This window comes from Terrapene carolina, unplaced genomic scaffold (assembly GCF_002925995.2).
Source record: "Terrapene carolina triunguis isolate 2854851 unplaced genomic scaffold, T_m_triunguis-2.0 Scaffold24, whole genome shotgun sequence".
Classification (NCBI taxonomy): domain Eukaryota; kingdom Metazoa; phylum Chordata; order Testudines; family Emydidae; genus Terrapene; species Terrapene triunguis.
This window is the reverse complement of record NW_020664375.1, coordinates 3,431,212-3,454,225: the sequence shown is the minus strand read 5'-3', so window position 1 is coordinate 3,454,225 and position 23,014 is coordinate 3,431,212. Positions and strand designations below refer to the sequence as shown.

The 23,014-nt window shown below is 44.1% G+C and overlaps 1 protein-coding gene across 1 annotated transcript; it reads left to right on the top strand.

Annotated features, from left to right (window-relative positions):
* Window positions 1-2,601: 2,601 nt before the first annotated feature.
* On the top strand, window positions 2,602-13,069 carry LOC112122536 (norrin). Its single transcript, XM_026650023.1, has 2 exons — window positions 2,602-2,775; window positions 12,842-13,069. The coding sequence occupies exons 1-2, from the start codon at window positions 2,602-2,604 to the stop codon at window positions 13,067-13,069; spliced, it is 402 nt and encodes a 133-aa protein (XP_026505808.1).
* Window positions 13,070-23,014: the final 9,945 nt, after the last annotated feature.

The window sequence follows — 23,014 nt, the reverse complement described above, 5'->3', positions numbered from 1 at the left end:
TCTGGAATAGCTTACCACAGCTATGCACTCGCCTTTCTTTACAAAAGTGTCAGAGCAGGCTCTAAGACTACACACAAGCACTGAGTTCTGCAGTTCTAATGCCTTTCAATTTCATTTCATATTGAAATATTTTTAACATCATCTTTTAAACAAAATCGCCAGCAAAGCAGACAGGCAATAAAAACATATGTTATATTATCAAACGGGCAACAAACTCTGTGAGAAATATTTTTTTTTATCACGTGAACTATATCTGTTCAGAAAGTCCATCTATTTTAATGCTACTTACCAGCTTCCTTTGCTATCTAAAGTTATGTTTAGTCCAGAGGTGGGCAAACTACAGCCCGGGGGCCACGTCCGGCCCGCGGGACCATCCTGCCCGGCCCCTGAGTTCCTGGCCCGGGAGGCTACCCCCCGGCCCCTCTCCTGATGTCCCCCCTCCCCTGCAGCCTCAGCTTGCTCGCTCCGCTGCTGGTGCAATGCTCTGGGTGGCGGGGCTGTGAGCTCCTGGGGCAGCGCAGCTGCAGAGCCCGGCCTGTCCTGGTCTCTGTGCTGCGTGGTGGCAGCGGTGGCGGAGGCGTGGCCCGGCTCCAGCCAGGTGGCGCGGCTGTAGCGCCGCCAGCCACGGGTGCTTCAGGCAGCGCGGTAAGGGGGCATGGAGTGGGGGGGTTGGACAGAGGGCAGGGGAGTTTGGGGTGGTGGTCAGGGGGCGGGGGTGTGGATGGGGTCAGGGTGGTCGTGGGGGGAACAGGAGTTGAATGGGGGCAAGGGTCCCGAGGGGGCAGTCAGGAATGAGAGGAGGGGTTGGATGGGGTGGTGGGGGTCCGGGGGCGGTCAGGGGACAGGGAATGGTGGTGTGTGGATGGGGCAGGGGTCCCGGGGGGGCCGTCAGGGAATGGGGGGGTTGGATAGGGCAGGAGTCCTGGGGGGAGAGGGGGCAGATAGGAGGTTGGGGCTGGGCCATGACCCCCTCCCCTAACCAGCCCTCCATACAATTTACGAAACCTGATGCGGTCCTCGGGCCAAAAAGTTTGCCCTCCCCTGGTTTAGTCCAATAATTTACAGTTCCATCAGGTTATATCTGTAGTCAATATAAAATTAAATGGCCAGCTCAAGACTATTGGCTCCGTAACAGATCTTTCAAGGGATTGTGATGGAGAAATTTAGGAAAGTGTCATACTTACCTTGTAAGATCGGAGCTCCAGACAATTTTGATGGGGGTTCTGTGTTCTGTTGTCCAGGGGATTTCTCCCATTTTCCAACATGGACCAGAAATCCAGATGACCATGTGGCTGTCTCTGTGACTTCATCTGCAGATATGTATTTCCAAAGCATCGCTGGGATGTACTTGGAGGTTATGCAGTTCAATGTATTTTTCAGATCTTGTTCCTTAATTAATGGTGGGGAGAGAGTGAAACTCAGGAAGTGCAACCTGATGAACAAGCAAGTCAAAAATTTTAAACCTTCTGTGGGTGAATTTGGTCCTCCTGAAAGTGAAGGTGTAAGACCACTAACCGGAACCAGATATGTAGGTAGGGGCTCTGCAACCTTCCCTATTGGGTATGTCTACACTGCAATTAAACCTGTGTCTGGCCCATGCCAGCTGGCTTGGGCGAAGGGGCTGTTTAATTGTGGTGTAGATGCTTGGGCTCAGGCTGGAGCATGGGCTCTGGGACCCTCCCCTCTTAGAGCCCTCAGCAGCGGAGGGTCCCAGGGCCTGGGATCCAGCCTGAGCCTGAACATCTACACCACAATTAAACAGCCCTTAGCCTGAGCCCTGTGAGCCAGAGTCAGCTGGCATGGGCCAGTCAGGGGTTTTTAATTGCAGTGTAGACATACCCTTAGGGCACACTGCTAATGTACCTCAGCTTTGACCTGCAATATCCCTTCCATTCCAGTCACAGGCCTCTCTTGAATAGAGACTGACAGTTATTCCAAATTGTGTGATGGCTAGAGACTGAGATGAGACCACCAAATACATTTTCACACGCTACCTGAGCCAGAATTTCCATCTTTTAATGCAGAAGATAGCTTATTTTAGTTCCTTGAAATATGCCCTTCAGCATTTTAAGCGAAGGCAGGCTCTTTCATTTACAGAAATCCTAAATTGTGTTACAAATCATCAGTACTGAAGTGAACCCACTGGAGACGTTATAAAGTAAAAAGCATTGGCATTACAGCACTTGTGATAACGAAAGTTAACATCATCATTATTAAAATGATAGAGCAGTGCTTAAGGTAACAAGGCCTTGACCTTCTCCTTCATAATCTCGAATACTGTACCTACAGTGAAAATGATGTTCACTCAGTGAAAAATATTTTGGTTAACAGAAATCCTCTGAGCCTTATTTATGTCTGTTTTTATCTTGCAGGCTTTCTGGGGGGCTCAGGACTGTAATTTATGTTGTTTTTGTTCCAGCCATGTAGAAGATGCTTTGATGGATTACAACCTCAACAAAACTCCAACTTAAAAAGAACAATGACAACCAAGAGACTTAAACCAGGTTTTTCATCTTCCTTGAAAGGAACTGAGTCCCAGTATTTAGAGTTTTTTTAATACTCTACCTCCCTCTGCTGTTATTACTGAGAAGTTCTTCAGCAATGGGAAATCATGTACTAGCAGCTTCGATTTCCATGCTCTCCCTTCTTGCAATAATGGGAGACACAGACAGTAAAACAGACAGTTCGTTCATGATTGACTCAGACCCAGGTCGCTGTATGAGGCATCATTATGTTGATTCCATCAGTCATCCATTGTACAAGTGTAACTCAAAGGTAAGTACCTATTTATACCAGGACTTTGTTATCAAGAATATTTCTGAAACCAACTAATAATAATAATTATTCTGATGTGAAATATTAGTACCAAAAAAACATAGAGCAGGAAACTGAATGCTTAGATCAGAAGTTTCGTGCTTTCTCAACAGCATAGTATGTGAATCTGTGAACAATAGTTACCAGATTCATTTTTAAAAGGGGCAAGATTAAAGCTGAGTTGCTTGTACAATGCTCCTAAGGTTGGAATCTCAGATCACCTTTCAACTTTCTCCCTCAATGTTTAGGCTTACTCAGAGTGAATATTTGATTCCAAAGAAATGAGAAGAAATGGTGATATGTAGACAGGTACCTGAGCCACAGAATTCACATCCAGATCTGAACTGTCCCGTGGTGTTGGGACTGTACCAGGAAACTTCCTTGGGAGATTTCAAAGTGCTTTATCATGGAGGGCAGCATCATTTATCCCCATTTTATAGATGGGGAAACTGAGGCATGGAGCAGTGACGTGACTTGCCCAAGGTCATATAGCAGGTTGCTAGCAGACCCAGGAATAGAATCCAGGTCTCCTGAGTTCAAGTCCAGGGCTCTGACCACTACCAATACTGCTCAGGATTTTGATACAGCCCATTATAGGGAGGGGTCTAGCTGTGAAGGTCAAATCATCACAGTCCAAACTTCCTATAAACTCTGATCCAGTTTTGGTTTGGGCCAAGCTCAGTTAATATGGATCGCGTAAGACATGCACTTTGACTGGCTATGCTTGAGGTAAAGAATTAAGCTATATAAAAGTAATGAAAAAGAGTCTGAAAAACTTTACTCAACATTTTTTACTATTTAGTTTCTAGTGATTTTTCATCTCTCAATTTTGCTTTTCCACTGAATTTCAGAGGGATAACTATTTTTGGCTTAGGCTGTTTTGCATTTGCTCACGTTTCTATCTTTCATTTGAAATTTCAAGCTTGGAAAACTGTGAGGCAAAGTGTTATATTAGCCTCTGTAAATAGTCTACAGTAGCTTCTGACATGAATTATAAGGGAGGCAAGAAGGAAGACATAGAGTGAGAGAACCATTACTGATCCCTGTCTCCCTGTCCTAATTTTCTTTGAAAAAGTTAGACCAGTGTGCATTCAAACATGTGGTCAATGGTCTGGCCATTAGAACTGTGTGAATAACTGATTTTTTTGATTCACTGACTGAACCAAAAAATTGGGAGTAGGGGGAGGGGAATAATTGTGTCAAAAGAAATGTTTCATTGTGTTTATGAGGCTTTTTAAACCTTTTTTTGAAAAATAAAATTGCCATAAAATTCAAAACAAGAAGTCATTTTGAATAAAACAATGGAAACATCATGTTGAAAATGTCAGTGTTTCATTTTTTTCAGAATTGTTGTTCATTTTTCAACTGAAACAAGTTAGCGAATTCCACACAAACTCACAAAATGTTTAGATTGACCCAGATCTGCATTTTTTGGCAAAAATGTTGTCCAAAAATGTTCACCCAGCTCTGCTGACCACCCCGCTCTCTGTTGGCAGCTGGAATGGCCTCCTCCGCTCCCCAGATCAACAAAAGAGAACAATGAATGCCAGCGCTGTGTAGGTGCCCTTCAAGCTCTCCCCTCAGTGAGTTCCATAAACGCCCACAGTTGCTAATGAATAACAACGGGTTGCTTTATTAGGGCTGCCAGAAATACAAAGTGCAGTTCAAGTTACAAACAAAAGATGATAAACACAACAGGTCCCAACTCAGCCTGTATGGCAAGTCAGCACAGGAATACAAAGGTGGGGCTCCCCAGGCCTAGCGCTGGGGATATTCAGATCAGGCTATCCCTTTCCTGGAGGTAATCACATACTGGCCTGCAGATCCCCCAGACAGAGTCTAGTCCTTTCATTCAGGCCTGTCCCCGTGTCCCCTATCCACCAGCCACAGCTTCTATTGGTCCCTCCCAGCCAGGCTGTCAGCCCTTCAGCACCTAAAATGCCCGGCCTTAGCCACAGCTCCTAGGCTGCTGCTCCTGCCTACTGGTCCTGCTCACTCACAGCCTCTAGTTCCCTCCTGAGCCATGTCCCCTCTGGCGGTACTTTCCTTTCCTGTGCTGCAGGGATTTTGGAGCCCACTGGGCATTAACACAATTGCCAGTAAGGAGCCAGCAGTTTTCATTATATTATTGCTTGGGTGTCTCTCTCTGCTATGCCCTTGCCCTGTGGGCATCCTGGATTGGAATGTCTGAGTTTCGTAATGTTGCCAACTTTTGCAGTTTTATCACGAGTCTTGCAATATTTGATGTTTTTCTTAATCCCCAACGTTGGAGATGAGAGACTGCATCAAAATCTCTGCTTTCACTTAAAAGCAAAAATGTCTAGTCCTCCAGGTGGCAGAGAAAAGCCAATGTGAAGTGAGTATACTGTAAAGACTCAGAAATCAAAGGCAAATTTTAAAAAATTCATGATTTTTAAGCCAATGGCATGATTTTTTTGGGAGGAGGCGGGGCTGTGACTCATGATTTTTCAGTTTTTGAGGTTGGCAATACTGGTTTCTGTCCAAGAGCTTGCAAAATTTCTCTGATTTCTCTGATTGTAAATGGAATGTGTTCACTCTAAATCCTTAGGGATACCAGCCCTTTTAATTGGGTTATGCATTTATGGTCATTGGGATGATGTAGTGCTGCTTTCTTCTGGCCTCATTAATAGATTTATTATTTAACTATTAATAGAGCTGGGAGGAATATTTTGGTACAAAAAGGTTTTCTGATGAAAAATGAGTCTTCAAAAACAGAACTTCTTATGGAACAATTGGTGACATCTTTGAAATTTTTCATTTTGCAAAAGCTTCCATGACATCTTAATCTATTTTTAATCAAAATTTTGTTTGAAATCGGTAAGTTCCATAATAATTTTGAAAATGGTTTTGTTAAACATTTGAATTTAAAAGTTTCTATAAAAAATCTTGTGGGAACTTTCACATAAACTGGAAAATGGGTCCATTTCAAACCCTGCAAAATGGAAAAAAATTGAAAATTTCCTATGAAACAGTTTTTCAACCAGCTCATATTGTTAAGATCTTGTAGATCCAGTACATTGCTACTGTGAGAGTGACTATTCTGAAGCTACCATACATTACTAGCACAATATTAGATTCACTTATGCAGATTGGCCTCAGAATCTGTCTTAAAATATGGTCTGATAAAATATTAGTTTGAAATATATAGGCAGGGTATGTTCTTTATATATGGTGTAGAAACACTGAGTTTCTGTTGGATTATCTGTATGTTTTTTATGTGTTGTTACCCGTTGTGCTATTTCTTTGTAGAACACAGACTGATAATCTATTTCAGCCATAGATTTGTGTCCTTTTTTCTGTGATGGGTTTGTTCCACTGCACAGCCACTTTTCTACACAGTTCTGCTAATGGGCCTATTTCCTGATCTGTGTTATTCCCGCTACTGCATCATAAAATCATCAAAATTAGAGCTGGAAAATCCCTATTAGGTTTTCTTGTCTATTCTGGGCTAATGAAGGATTATGCCCTAAAATATATCAAGTGCTTTGTTTTCGCCTTCGAGGCTGCCAATTGGGTCCACTTGGAAGGTGTTTCTGTGACATTTAATATGTCCATTGAATGCAATTCGGTTGATCAAATCCCATTCAGTTGTGACCTCAACTGGATGTTGAACACAGGCCTCAGGACTGAGAAGCTAACATAGTAATACACTATATACAGTATGTAGAAGAGACACCAAGAAGAGACAATGTAATTCAACCCTAAAAGACAATGTTCTTCTACTTTGACCTAAAGCAAAGCATTTGTTTCAGCTCATAATGAATTGAATTCCCTGACCAGTCTTATATTCCATCTTACCTCTGCCACCAAGACTCATTGGACCCTAAGGCACTGAATCCCCAATGCCTCTTGAATCAGTACCTCCTGAATTACATTACTGTCATAAGGCACTGTTTCTGGATGTGCCAAAAGAGTGCTGCAAGTGACATCTGAGAATGATGAGGCCAGGCTGGATAGAGACATACTGTAAGAAGAGTTTTTAGTATATGTTTAAGATAATGGTGGTGGTGGAAAAAGATCCCATGAGATTTGCAGTAATTCCAGCTCGATGCCAGGCCAGAAGTACTACAGATATAAAATTAAGACACATATTTCAGCATGTCCACTTTCAGACCCAGCCAGTCATGGGAAATGTGCAAATGAGAAATACTACCACTAATAAAAGCTTGAATTCCCAAAAGGATATGGTTTGAGTTAGGGAAAAGCTCTAGGCCCATTTGTAATTATCTCTGAATGTGTTATAAGAACTACTCCCGCTCCTTGCACCCAACCTTCAGAATAGTTGAGTCCTGCTGACTGTAAGTTAGGATGGGGTTTTTGCTTAGCTGATCCAATCCCAGTACAGAGGGGCAATCATGATCCTCCCCGTCATTCCTGTATTGCATTAGGAAAGTGGTACTGTACTGTGGATTGCCACGGGCACGCAGGGGCGAAAGAAAATGCAGGCCTGTTATTTACCAGGCTGCACGTGGCAATAGACTATATTGGTAAGGGATGCAAGGAGAGTATGGGTCACGATGCAAACTGCAGACACACACACACACACAACTAAAATTAATCAATTTAAAGTTTTATTGGGGATAATTACAAGGGGTAAGGGAGCAGCGTTTGATTCGCTAATAGAGTTAATGAAACTTAAAACACACAATGACTAAAATATCTACTAACAATATTTATAAACAAAGATGCAGCAATTAGTAATAACTGATACTTACAAATACAAACCAACGCATAACGACCGGCAAACGTAGAAACTCTGTTTGAAACACGTGAGCTGAGAGAGAGGCTTCGAGGTGATCAGGCTTGGTTACGGGTGTACACAGGATACACAGGATTCGTTTTTCTTTCTCCTCTCCCTGCCTGCACATGGCAGACAGCCCATAAAGTACCAACTATGACATCATAGAAGTGTCATAGGGGACGGGGCCCAAAACCTGTTTGTGTTCGTTTCTGATTGGCACAAGCAAAGTTTACACCAAGTAGGGGAGCAGGTGCCTCAAAGTCTGGTTTCGCCCCCAAAAGGTGAGGAAATGCATATTGCTTTAGAATGCGTGCAACACTGAATGACAAAAGAAGAGGCCAGGGCAATACTGGTATGGGCAAGTTTTACAGGATGCAGACAGGAACTCTCTCAACATGTACTTCCTAGGGTGACCAGACGTCCTGTTTTTAAAGGGACAGTCCCGTATTTAAGCCCTCCTGCAGGTGTCCTGACTTTTTCTGAAAAACAGGCAAATTGTCCCGTATTTTCTGTCTCCCACCCCACATCAGTACTACTGGCCAGATCCCGGCTCACCAGCCGCCTGTCTACCAGCGGAGTGCGGGGGGTCCAGTGAACATCGATGGGGGTTGGTATGCAAGGCTGGTGGCGGGGCAAAGATGCAGTGTGAGGGGATGGCCACTCCCTCTGCTGGTCCATCAGTGCAGTACCTCTGTGTGCCAGTTTCCGGCCAGCTGGGCCCCCCCTCATCCCGTTTCTGGCCAGCACTGGCTGCGCACTGCGAGCTGTGGTGGCTGGTGAGTGCGGGCAGGCACCAGGTAGCAGCCAGTTACGTGTTGCCTCTGCTGCCCACCCATTGGCCCTTTATGTGCTTCCCTTCTCGCTGTCCTCTCCCTGCTTTGCCCCTTCACCCCCACCCAGCCCTGCTGCTCCTCCATACCCTCCCCCGCGGCGAGGCGCATCCCACTCCCAGCCCCCGGTTAGAGCGCTCAGTTCACCAACAGCCTGGCCAGCAGCAGGGGCGGCTCTATGTATTTTGCCGCCCCAAGCACGGCAGGCATGCCGCCAAAGGCAGCCTGACTGCCGCCCTCAGGGCAACCGGGAGGCCGCCCTATTGCGGCTTGCCGCCCTAGGGACGCGCTTGGTGCACTGGTGCCTGGAGCCGCCCCTGGCTGGCAGGCTCCTTCCTTCCCCCACTGCCTCTGGCTGGGCCGGCGCCCCAGGAAAGCCCAAGACCCTCTGGCCCAGGGCGCTGGCCAGAAGGAGCCGAGCCCTGCATGGACCAAAGCCCCGCACAGCGCTGGCACGGGGAAGCCTCTCCGCCCCTCAGCTAAGCTCTGGAGTGGCGGGGGGGCGGGGAGCAATTTCCAGCCTGTTCACACCCCAAACCTGCAGGCTCCACAGCAGCCCCTGAGGCAGGGGTTTAGCACCTCACCCCCCCACCCTGGGTCCTGCCCCCAGGGAGTGCAGGGCTGTGCTGTTCACTAGGCCCCCTCCCCTGCTGAGCCACTTCTCTGGCCCAGTTCGGTGAAGCCCCTGCAGTCAGGTTCCCTGGGCCCTGGTGCACAATGCATCCTTAAGGCTTAACCCCTTCCTGCCCACCCTGTAGCTGGAAGCGTCTGGGTTATGTTGGTGGCCAGCAGCAGCCTGGAGGTGTTAGCTGCCTTTCGACACTGTGAGGGCAGGAAGGGACAAACTGCTTCCAGACACACAGAGGGTGGGGGTGGAGGGAAGAAATGAACTCTGCAAAGATACAAGTTAGGTCACCCCTTCCCCCCTGCAGCTGGAAGCAGCTCCCATCCCTTCCCCCCTGCACAGTGCTGAAAGACTGCTGCTGGCCACGTTCTGGTATGAACCCTGGCAGAAATCTGGGGTGGGGGGGGGCATATGACCCTGCGTGCCCACCATGTGTTGCCTCAGGAAGACACAGCACCAGGTACCAGGAGAGGCAGGTCCGTCCAGGGGGCCCAGCCAGGCATGGACGGCGGAGAGTGCCAGGCAGGGAGGGTCGGGTTGGTCGATCACCGCCCCCGCCCCCCGCCCCTCGGGTGAGAGAGGTGTATGGGACTGTGTGTGTGTCTCCACTCCCCGTGTGTGTGAATGTGGGGGGAGGGGTAGGTGTGTGTGTGTGACCCCTCCCCATGTGAACCCTAAAACCTTGAAGATAAGAAGGTAAATAAAAAGAATCCAACTATGCAGTATTTCTTTTTAACAGGCTCAGTCAACTTGATGTTAATTTGAATGTTTGTACTGCATAGCTCTGATTGATTGCCATTGAACTCACTTGAATATGAGTAATTTTACCTGGTGTCCTGTGTTCAGCATAGGGAAATATGGTCACCCTAGTACTTCCAGAATAGCATGACAATCTGACATGTACCTGGTTTTGTAGGGGAGGAGGAGAACTCACACGTGGATATTGAGTTATAAAATACCCATACATTTCTACTATATATACACTTACTCTATTAGTGCGCTATGCCATCATAGCATTACTAATTATTTAATGGAGTAATAATCTCTATTTCACTATTGTATACAATGCAATAAACAGCTGCTGCAGTTGATTAAATGGCAAAGCAAAGCTTTTAAAGTACCTGCTATTTCCAGCTCATTTGCACACCTACCAAAATATACTGGTGATGTTTGGGATTTATGAGGAGGATGTTAAGTTACGGGTTAGGTCAAGAGTTTAAAAGGGCATCTAAATGTGAATTCTGACTACTTTTTTTCCCTACAAAGTTTATGATTCCCATGATGCAGTGCCACTCTTAAAATTTAGACTGTAACCTATAAATAGGGGCTGTAAGGAAAAAACATAGTTTTAAAAATTACCATGCACTAGAAAACCTATCTTTCCATTGATACTGGAGCAAAATTTTGCAATTATATGATCTTCAAAGAATGTGATACTTTGTTTTAAAATCACTATGTTAAATTTATTAGACTAACTAAACAATTACGATGCAGTTTTATTGCAAAAAAAGAGTCTTCTTTTGTGGAAGACTAGTATTAGTGTCAGCTCTGAATAGATTTCTTGCTGGCACATAAAAAAATCTGCTTTGCAGTTACGTTGTGTAATATTTTCCTGTCCCCAGTTCCGTTCCCCAGTTCCATTGTTTTCTGCTGCTTCTGGCGACACCTGCAGGTCTAGGCAGAGAGTGGTGAGATTAAAGATTTTTTTTTTTTTAGGACAGTGGAGCCAAAAATGTATAAACATTCCAGTGCTAAGAACACCATCATTTACAGGTATTCTTCACTGCATGGTAATGTATCCCATGATGGATCATGTAACATTTCAGTTGAAATGCTTTTCTATTAATCTTTGAAAAAGAATTCTTGCAATCAGATAAAAGACATAGTGGCACAATTAGGCATTCTCGGGATACTGGGGGAAAAAATAAACTTAAAATGTTAATTGGAGAAGGTTCAGAAAAAGAGCAACAAGAATGAATAAGGAATTGGAAAACATGCCTCAGGGAGCTCAATCTATTTAGTATCAAAGAGAATGTTAGGGAGTGATTTTATCGCAATCTATAAATACCTACGTGGGAAACAGACATCTGATACCAGAAGGCTCTTCAGTCTAGCAGAGAAAGGTATAACACAGTCTGGTGGCTGGAAGTTGGAGCTAGACACAGTTAGGAATTTTGGGGACGTTCAATGGCTGGTGCTAAGCAGGCGATCAGACTAGATGATCACAGTGGTCCCTTCTGGCCTTGGAATCTATGACTCTGTCCTGGCTATCTAAACTTTGCTGATCTAGTTTGAAACACCTCATGTAGGCAGAGCAATTACCAGCTGTAAAATCATGCAGGTTGGCCATGGTGTAGCTTTAAAGTTGTTAAATACTGACTGTGTCTACATAAACTGTTAACTACTGTGGTTTGAAATAACCCTTAACTCGAGTTAGCTAACCAGGGCCGGCTCTGGCTTTTTTGCCGCCCCAGGCAAAAAAGCCTCCAGCCGGCCGGAGGGCGCCGGAGGGGAGGGCGGCCGGAGCCCTGGGAGGAGGGCGGTGAGCCCCGGCGGGGGCTCGGCTCTCCCCCTGGCGGCCAGAGTGCCGGGGGCAGGGCGGCGAGAGGGCGGCGAGCCCCGTCTGGGGCTCGGCTCTCCCCCCGGCAGCCAGAGCGCCGCGCCGCCCCCCTCCAGGTGCCGCCCCAAGCACCAGCTTGGGTGCCTGGTGCCTGGAGCCGGCCCTGTAGCTAACATGGTTTTAAAAAGCAGCCTTTTTTTTTTGTCCTTTAGACAGGGCCTAACACAGTTTCTACTCTTCTTCACAGCTGGACAGCAGATTGTTTGGAAGGGAAATAAATGGGTAATCACCATGGAAGCTCTTTAGTTCTTTCAAGGTCTGTAATATGTCTTCGTCTATTCACAGTTCATTCAGTGGAAGAAGAGACAGACCAGTGGGCCTTTAATATTGTTAGGAAAAGTCAGTGATAAGCTTTCAAATCCAGCAAAGAGTTTATATTAGTTTATATTTTCATTACATTATATCTTCATTACATTATATTGATTTACCTCTTTAAGGTGATCTTTGCAAAGAAAAGGTCTAGAAACTTACTTTAAAAAATAAGAAAGTTGAGATTCTCCTTTATATTTCTAAGGGATGCACTTCTGGGATTCACAGACCATAAAAGCCAGCTCTGGTGACCACCTGTTTTATTAACTAGAAATGCTAAATATTAGCCAACTAAGAGTCTCAACCTGATTGGTCAGTTATGATTTCAGGTCTTGATTTTCAGAGAGCTCAGGCCAAGGCACAGTTGCAGTAATTGCACATACAACTGTATTTGAAATGCAAGCAATGGATGATGATGTCCAGAACTCAAGGATGCTGATGGTGCTCTCTTCTAAACTACTGTACATAAAATACAACTTAACATTGAACAATCTGGACTGGACACAGTCCATTATTACTGTTATGCATCATACTAGATAGTCAAGAGCCTCTACCATGTGTTTCCCAGTTAATCCTGAGACACTTAAATTCAATTACACCTCTACCCCGATATAACGCGACCCGATATAACACGAATTCGGATATAACGCAGAAAAGCAGTGCTCCGGGGGGTGGGGTTGCGCACTCCGGTGGATCAAAGCAAGTTCGATATAACGCGGTTTCACCTATAACGCGGTAAGATTTTTTGGCTCCCGAGGACAGCGTTATATCGAGGTAGAGGTGTACATTTGAATGAACTCCATGTCTGTATTCCTTGGCCACCCACTTACACAGATGGGGTGTGTGTATGTTTCCTAACCCTTCTCTGTTCTATCTTGCAGATGGTGCTGCTGGCTCGCTGCGAGGGACGCTGCAGTCAGACATCACGCTCTGAGCCGATGGTCTCCTTCAGCACAGTCCTAAAACAACCATTCCGTTCTACCTGCCACTGTTGCCGGCCCCAGACCTCCAAGCTGAAAGCAATGAGGTTGCGCTGCTCAGGTGGCATGAGGCTCACTGCTACCTACCGCTACATCCTGTCCTGCCATTGTGAAGAGTGCAACTCCTAGGGGGACACTAGTTGCAATGAGGAGAGGGGGGACACTGCTCCCAGAAAGCAACCCCAGCCACTGAGAACTCACCAGCACACTATTAAAGGACTCCTACTACCAGGGCTCATCAAGCTGGGTTGGATTTGAGAGGTAGAAAATGAAAGACACTGAGGCCCTGGATTGTGCTGATTGTGAAAACAAAGATATCCATCTGCTGGTCTGTGCTGAAGACAAAACCCTGGAGACATGAACCCTTTTTTCCCCCTGAAAGGATACTTTGGGGGGTATATTTTCAGGCTCAGCCTTTCTTCTGCTCTGAATAAGGACTAATGGGAGTTTTATTATTTTTGCCAGTGAACAATAAAGACACAGAGAGAGAACAACGGGGGTCCATCTGCTGGAGATACTATATTCTACTAGAGTCGACATTTGGAAACAGGATGGCTCCATTCCTGCATATGACTGCTTATTGTGTCATTCTATTCTCGATCTCTTAGTTATATTGCCCTTCAAAATGAACTGCGTTGATGGTAAGGGATATATGTTACTTGATCTGGCAGACAAGTTCTGGACAATTTTAACTGCGGTTTAGCTGAAATTACAAATAAATAAATAAATGAAAAGTGAACTGGATAGCGAACGAGGCATGGGAATTGTCCTGCTCTAAATGGTTCAAATGATTATTTGTAGTGGATTGCATCACAACTTGGTGGCTGAGTGACATTTAGAAAGAAAAAGGTCATGCAGTTCATTCTTTCTCCTCTCATATCCCGGGGGTGATCATTATAGCCAGACTGTAGCTGTCACAAAGTGCACTAATTAAAAACTAGAAACTAAGCCCTGGTTTACAATTTAAAAATGGAGCATCTTAAACAGAATCTCTTCTTAAACTGGGCTGGCCTCAGGATGAACAGATCCCAGAGCTGCCAGAATAATAACAATATGTAGGAATACTTTTTATCCATAGATCTCAACGTACTTCATCCAAAGTGAGTAAGTATCATATCCCTGTTTTAAAGATAAAGAATCTGAGGCACAGGGGAGTTAACTGATCTGCCTACAACAAGGCCATGGCAGAGCCTGAATCCCAGTCGTGTACTAATTACTGGATCGTGCTGCTTCTCTGCAAGGGAGGATCCGACCACCAGTTGCCTTCCCCTCTAGGACCACTGTTGTACAAGGAAATAGGCCTAGCCCATGAGTTACAGAGGTTGCCTGGCATGCAAACAGAGGTGATGTGGGGGGCAGGGAGGGATGGGGTCACATGGCCCCCCAATTTGCTGCTTGGCTTGTACTGAGCATGCTTACATGGACTGAGCATGCTCAGTAACATATGCTGAAGCCACTGCCCTCACTGTAACCCCCCCCCACTATCAGAAGACCGTTGTCTCTGCAAAGTTTTAAAAAACGGTGCCCCTAAGTGGCAGATTACTTTATATGCAGTTAAAGCTGGCTCTACTCATAAACATTTAGCTTTTGGGAGGGTCAGTTGAACAATAAATACCCATAGCCTTCCACAACATGGAAACTATGTAAATTTATTTGGATCTTGGCTCCTTTTAATGGCGATATACTGAATAGGATAGTCTATCTCTTCCCAGCACCCAGATCAACCTAAACAGGTGTTCCATGTGAGATAGTCAAAGCCAAAGAAGTAGAGAGCTCATGGAAGCTTCTTCCATGGCTCCTAATGCCAGATTCAGTCCAGCTTCAAATCCACACTGACACCCACCTGGAATATGGCTAAAGTCCAATAGTTACTCCAGCAGTAATCTGAACGTCATTGCACAATGATGAATAGGAGAGGCAGAGGTTGGGGTTGGGAGTGGGTAGACAAATCCAGAATGCAGCCCATCTGTTGTATGCCATCTAATCTGTCTTGAACAATTGCCATATATAGCAACCAGGCTTTTGACAGTTACATCACAGGGATTCCATTGAGCATGCTCAAGGAGTCCCCAATGTCTTTCTCTAATATAAAGAAACAGATTAAGTGGCCTGAAATTGGGAAGTGAGCATTTCCATGGCTTACATATGCATTACCGTGGTCGACCAGGCAGAGCCAATGTCCTTGACCATTACTTCCCCAGGAGTACTATAGGAAGTAGTGACAAGTGGCAGGCATATACTCAGCTGAATTCTGGAGCAGGATATAATTCAGTAAAAGTAGAAAATGATTGGGGCCAAATGTACACAGACACTTATAGACATTAGTGATAGATAGGTGTTATAGGCTGAAAAGGGTAGCCCCTGTCTGCTGGAGAGTATCTTGTCATTAATGGCCAGTTTTAAATAAGAACTCTTAGAGCTGTGGATGAAGAGTGAATCAAATTGTTATGAGCTATGTAGCTCATAGTCAAATGCCAGGACCATGACTGAAGGACCACAATTGGGACGTGATTCATTATTTCATTCTGATGGTGATTCTTTTCATATCCAATGAATGGTTTGAACATGACAGATAGGAGTGTGTACTGAGCATTATCACTTAACTAGTTTGTACAAGACCCCCACCTCCACCCAAAGGAACATTTTTGTGTGCCTTTCTGTCTGTCCAAGCTTCATTATCTAAAACTCTTAATTATCCAAAACAGGATTGTGTCTCCATATTAATTATATAGAAAATTCCCCTGATTATCTGAACAATTAATAATCTAAAATTATAGTGGTTGCCCTAATACATTTTCAGTTTTATCTTTGATAACTACATACTATTACCTCAAAATATACAAAGTATCCCTGTACTTAGGACAGAGAATTCTGCATGAGCTGAAGTCATGTTATTTAGTTATCAAAGGTATTGGAAACATTTTAAGGGCAACTGCTGGTATTCAGTGTCTCTCCCTTTTCCCCCATCACATGACATCAAGGGGCAGATCCTTAGCTCCACTGAAGTTACTAGAGCTCTGACAATTTACACAGGCTGAGGATCTGCTGCTTGAAGCTTTTACTGTACAGTAGCCAATGTCTCAAGCTAGACAAGACTGGATTGAGGAATAATACCAAACTGAAAAACTCATTGGTTGTGCTGTTGCTCTCTCTCTCTTTGGTAAGAAGAGAGGGGGGATTTAAAGAAAGACTTTCACACCAGAGCCAACTTAGAAAAAAGAGAATATTTATAGTGAGAGAAAAACTTGGGATATATTTATTCCTGTGTCCCTTTTCCATCACAGTGCAAGAGCTATTATTGTGACAATAGGTCTCATAGAAGATATTTGTGTTTTAACAAAAGCTTTCTCTCACACCCAAGATTCCTTTCCCTTCTCTTGATCCTATAGTGAAGTCATCTCCTTGTAACCTCAAAATGTGTTGCCAGGCAAATAATTGTGATGTCAATTCAACTTGTTTTACTTAATTATAGGGTCAAATAAATATAATAGAGTTGGGACATGAAGGTGCCAACCCTATTTGCAAACAAGTTGCATTGGTAAATAACAAACTCTGAGCCAAATCTTTAAGTTCTTACTTGGTTTTTGCTTAGCCCTTCCTCAGGTAAAACTCGTATTGACTTCAGAAGATAAGGACCGAAGGCCCAGTTTTCATGTAGCATGGGAATTATCCAGCCCTAGACAGTTGAAATGATTATTAGTAGTGGACTTCATGACAACTCACTGGCTGAATGATGTTTAGAAAGAAAAAGGTCATGCAGTTCATTTTTCCTCCTCTAACATCCCTGGGGGTTATCATTACAGCCAGACTGTAGCTGTCACTAAACGAGTGCCTAAACTTTAGCACCTAAATCCATATTTTGACACCTATATATCCATTTTAGGCAACTAAACAAAGTACATAAATCATCAGTTATGTGCAACAATATGGATTCAAGTGCCTCATGTAGAGCAACCATCTTTGAAAACAAAGGACCACAGGATTTGACTCATTGTGCGAGAAAATATGAAAATTAAATGACTTTGTTTCCTTAGCATGAGATTGTACTTGATACATATCTGATATGTTCTGAAGGTTTGACTACACTCTAAGTACCTCTATAATAATGTTGTTCCTTGAGAACAGAAAGGGATAATTGTCTAGATAATGCTGAGGAGCGGGTTCTTTGCAATAGTGTCCTCTCCTCAGCATCTGAATGTGTGTGTCTGTGTGGTTTTTCTTTTTCCACTGAGGTTGACCCTTCCTGAAGAAGGATCCACCACACTTGCAGGATGGGCAGCTTCCTCCAAGAACATTCTGTGGTTTGCCCAACAGGTGATGCTTCTACAACCAAAGGCCACCATCACCTCTCCCCGCTTTCCTGTCTCATCCTCCTCTTTCTTCCTTTCTCTTCATCATGTTCCTAATGTGTGGGCCACAAAATCAGACCCCCAACAATCTCTTCTGTATCCACATCTCCCATGGTGTAGTACACAGTGTCATGCTACCCAATTGGTTTACTTTTTAAAACCATATACTACCGCATCAGCAGTGCTATAGTTCAATATGAATTGGGTTAATTGCATTTAAATGATTTACTAATGGAGCCCAGACAGAGAAAGACACAAACTTGGAGCATGGAAAAGAACTATAATGAAGAGCTTCGTCGGGATTGTTTATGTGTAAGAAGTACGTTATAAGCCAATGTTGTATATCGGAGACCCCATTAGGAAGAAGTTGTGATGTGCCAGAATAAAAAGACCATAATCTAGCATACGTTGAGTACTATGGCCCCACTTCAGTGGGACCACTCGTGTGCTTAAAGTCACATGCATGTTTAAGTGCTTTTGCTGGGTCAGTCCCTATATAAATAATAACAATTAACTTAAGAGCTCACTGTTTTCCTGAAGATGTCCACAGGGACATTAATTATGCTTTCCCTTGGCTTGTGAGCATGGAGAACTTTTACAGATAAGAGACCCTGAGCCTGGCTGTCTCCGCTTGGCATAATCAAGTGCTTTTGTCAGCTGTTTGTACAATGCTAAGTACAATAAAGGGGCCTGATATGAAGTTCATTGACATTAAGGGGAGTCCGTAGTCTTTGATGGGCTTCAGATCAGGTCCTAAATGAGCGCTTTTTACTGTCCATCAAATAACAAATTAAAACATTTTATAATCTCAGAGACAGGTGTGCGACAGGGCAACTCTAGCAGATTTGCACTGACACACAGACCAAGATGTATAATTTGCAGTTAAATGTGTTTTTGTGAACAGGCAAGAAGAATACAAACTAAAAGTTACTGCAGCAGTGGAATATTCCAGTCTCCTGCTCTTCTGTGTGTCTTTCTTCAGTGCTGCTTCTGCTTTTTAGCATCTGATTTGGGAAGAAGAGCTATTTAGAATGCTGGTGTGTCCTTTTCTGGATGGTGAGGTGTATTTCAGTGCCGTTTTCCTATGCTACTAAAGTCAATGGAAGGTTTGCAATGGAGTTTGACAGGAATGGGATTAGGCCCTAAAGAATAGAGAGCTCTGCGTAGCAGGGCATTTGCCCTCCAGCTCTGTGCATAGGTATTTTTCAGAAAATCCAAACTGTTAAAAAAGTTCAGAGTACTGGCAGGAGACTGAAACAGATCACCGCAAGCATATGGCGCTTCAGTATTTATAAGGGTGTTTTTCTTACCTTCTTTGACTCGATAGATGTTTGAAACACAAAGGTTGAAACAAAAACATGAATGCAGCACAAGTGATTGACAACTTTCCTAGAGAGATTACACTGCTACAGATACTGAAACAGGCACCCTTACAAATCTGCTGCACAGAGTGTTTTAAACTAGCTGCAGATCAGCTTCTTATACTGTGCAAGTGCAAAAAGGGGTGGTCGGAAATGTGAATAATGAGTCTATCCCTGGTATTCTGTGCGTAATGGGTCAAAATCTTTACATGTGGCTCAAAGAAATGCTGGACAGGTAATCAACAGCTTCCAACTGACTTAGCCAGGCAGGGTGTTGTACAGATCTGGGCCCTTCAGTGATTCGTGCTAGGAGAAAGATGCTTTACATGGATCAGAAGATGGTACTCCTGAGTTCAAGGGTCTTTTTGGTGGGAATAAGCATTCCTGTTGGGGCTTCACAGAGAAATACATTGTCCAGAAATACCAGGGTTGACAAACAGACCATTCTGGAACATTGTGAGGAATCTAAACGGGCTATCAAAGAAACACCGTAAATCTTTTACCTGTGACAAAAATCAATCCTTCCTTTAGCCAGCTGACCAAAATTAACCAATAACAACATGGCTCATTTAAAAAAACAAAACTTAAAAAAAAAAAATAAAACTCCCTGAGCAATTTACTAACCGGAACATCATTTGCTACGGGATTCAGGGGCAGTTGCCCCCTCAACTTTCATAGATCTATTTGCTTCCTTATGTCTTCCATTTCCCTCCAGCCCCAGCTTTGCAGGGTATAACATAATCACATAGAATGTTCTATATGCTGACACAACTTTGCCTCCCACCAGAATTTTTCTGAAATGATGCCCCTGTTTACAAATATTCTTCTTCTAGGAAGAGTTAAAGTGCTAGCCTATAGATAGATCAGTTTGCTTTTAACTGTAACCACGAGCGCTACATGGATTTTATGATTTTCTAATTTTCCATCAGGACTAGGCTCTTTTGACTGCACTCTACTTTCAAATAGAAAAAGCATCTGAAAACATAAAAGCATCCATTCCTTTCATATGAAAGCAATATGAGGTTTTCAGTATTGTAATTTTGCAGGGGTAGTAAGATTCTTAAGAACAATTAGCCTCAGGTCGCTGTTTTATTTAGAAGCAATTTGGTAACATTAAAAATGAGACGTAATATATATAATACTGTATTTATTAGCTGGTTGAGTCTCTTTTTTTGAGGCGTCTCCCTGCAGCCTCACAACTGTCACTCCCTCTGAGCTCTATTAATGTTTCACTTCAATGACCAGCAGGTGTCACTGTTGAGCAACATGAGGCTCAGATTCTCTGATCTGGAAGCAATGCAGCTGCAGGCAACTCAAACCCTTTTGGTTTAGGGAGCAAGAGGTTAATGTTGATGCTCATTTGTAAAATACTTAGATCCAAATACACACAGTGCTCTAAATGCTATGGAAAGAGGGATGTTTACATACGCCAATAATGTTAATGAATCTATGTGCATAACACATTTACATGTATATACTGTATTGCTATCTGCCAGATATGTTGCACGGCTATAACATGTGACAATTAAGCAGCTTTTGCAAAAAGAATAACTACACTTTTGTGAGTTATAAATGCTGCATGAGCAAAATGACTTGCCATGACCAAAACCACTTGCCAGATTTGGGTCACTTGGAGTTGGCTTTGTGCATAATACTATCTTGTCAGGAGCATCACTGTTTGGCACTGAGGTTTCAAATATAGGAAAGCTTGCGGGCTATAAGTTTGAATTTCACAGTTGCCGTAGCAAGATGGCTGCAGCATAATGTACATATAGTGGGGTGCAGGAGGGCAGGCCTGAGCACGCAGTGACTGATACGATAGTATTTTATTTCAATAAACCAGTAAATGTTTTGTGTGCTCTGTTGACAATTTGTAAAAGTAGAAAACCTGTTTTGTGATTTTTTTTTTGTGACGGAAGATGTTGGTATGTTATTACAGATAAAGGAAGGCCTCAAATTATTTTTCAAATATGTTGTTATTTTAGTTTCTCACCGTCTCCTGTGGCTACAGAAGACCAGCAGCTGCAGTTTTTTTTTGGTGGCTCATTGGGTCTGGATTCTGGTCTCACTCATACTGGTTTTACACCATATAACTCCACTGAATTTAATCCAGTTACTTCTGACATACACTCGTTCGAACGGAGAAGCAGGCTCTTTGTGTGCCCACCAGTGTAGAAGCCATTCTTCTGATCAATCTAATTTCAGTATGGGCCAAATCCGGGCATCCTTGCTCACGTTCACTAGTACCTAACTTATTGACCATTCTCACTGAACGCAGGTGAGTTATTCAAGAAGTAAGGCATTACTTATTGTGAGAAAAGGAGTTAGACTCTTACCTGTAGGAAGTCTCATGTCTCTAGTGGGTACACTTGCAATCTATATTTTCTCTAGTCCTCTTCCTTATAGTCAATCCACAGATATTTTTGTTTTAATAACTTCAGGACGTTTGCCTGGTTTATTGTCTCTTTAATAAAATTATTGCTCTGGGCATTTGGAAAATGTGCCTCATCTAAACTCTTGTATGATATTAAAAAGTGCAGCTCTTTCCCCATTGACTATAACCATAGGAAGGAAAAGATGGCACAAGAGGAGCAGGGATCTCTAATTCCTTTAGTTTATTATTAATTGTTGTGTATTTGGGGACAATGAGAGTGTGTTCTGTGTTCTATTGAACATGGAGTATGGGACTTGTCCCAAGAAGAATCCTTAATTAACACTAAGGGCTTATCAAGAGGAACAGTTCATGTGTGGCAGACTGGGGTTTAAATCTACCTTACACTAGTGTGCTGCATACCAACTGCCCATGTGGATGTTGCTGCCTCACACTAACAGTACCCTAGTGTGCTTTGATCTACTCCCATTTCAAAGCAGGGTAGATCAAAGTGCACTAGGCAACTTTTAGTGTGATGCAGCCGGTTCCACATGGATAGTCATTGTGCGGTGTAAATTTATACCCCAGTCTGTCCTGCACTAACTGTAAACCTAGACAAGCCCTAACTGGATTAACATTAAGGGCTTGGCTACATGGAGGCATTCAGGAAAACTAATCTGAATTAACTTTCAAAGTGGATTAGTTAAACCACATTAAACCCCTTTATGGAAGATCCTATTCAGAATTAAAGTGCTCTTAATTTGATTTAGCTTAATTCACCTTGGAACCCTGTGTGGACACTCTTATTTAGAATTAAAGTGGCTTTAACTCGGTTTATCTTAGGGTATGTCTACACTGGCAGAGTTACAGCGCCGGCAGTTACAGCGCCGCTCAGAGAGCACTGAAGGGAAAGCACTGTTGTGTGTTCATACTGTCAGCTGCCTGCACAATAGTGTGTTCACACTTGTGACACTTGCAGCAGCATTCAGAGCAGTGCATTCTGGGCACCTAGCCCACAGAGCATCTCTTCCTCTTCTACCGCTAAGAGTTGTGGGAAGGTGGAGGGGCTCGCGGGCCATCCTGGGTCCTGTCCCAATGCCCCACGATGCACTGCTTCGCACCCCAGAAATCCCTGTGCTTCCGTCTGCATTTGGCGCCATCTTTCAACGATTTGTGTACTGCGCACTCTGCCTCTTCGGTCTGCAGGAATGGATCCCGAGCTGTGGACCGGTATGCTGCTTGCTCTGACTAACACGTCACGAGTGGCAGTGGAGTTATTCCTTAAACTACAGGGGCAAGAGAAGTTCAACACTGATCTCGCCTCGCGTAGTAGCTACAACACGAGCTTGCTTGTGGCATTCACGGAGGTGCTGACCACAGTGAACGTCGCTTTTGGGCTCAGGAAACAAGCACTGAGGGATCACATCGTGATGCACGTCTGGGATGACAAGCAGTGGCTGCAGAACTTTTGGATGAGGAAAGCCATGGGACTGTGTGATGAGCTTGCCCCAGCCCTGCAGCGCAAGGACACGAGAATAAGAGCTGCCCTGCCGTTGGAGAAGTGCATGGGCGATTGCACTGTGGAAACTGGCTACTCCAGACTGCTACCGATCGGTCGCTAACCAGTTCAGAGTGGGAAAGTCGACCGGTGGACTCGTGTTGATGGAAGTGTGCAGGGCCGTTAATTGCATTCTGCTCTGAAAGACTGTGACTCTAGGCAATGTGCATGACATTGTGGATGGCTTTGCACAAATGGGCTTCCCTAACTACAGAGGTGTGATAGCTGGCATGCATATTCCAATTCCGGCACCAGACCACCAGCCACCGAGTACGTTAATCGGAAGGGATATTTCTCTATGGTTCTCCAGGCACTTGTGGATCACTGTAGGTGTTTCACAGACATTAACACAGGCTGGTCTGGAAAGGTGTATGATGCACGCATCTTCCGGAACACTGGCCTGTTCAGGAAGCTGCAAGCTGGGACTTTCTTCCC

Coding starts and splice junctions, on each gene's coding strand:
- LOC112122536 (XM_026650023.1), top strand. CDS start 2,602: ATGGGAAATCATGTACTAGCAGCTTCGATTTCCATGCTCTCCCTTCTT. Junction 2,776..12,841: donor TGTACAAGTGTAACTCAAAG/GTAAGTACCTAT, acceptor TCTATCTTGCAG/ATGGTGCTGCTGGCTCGCTG.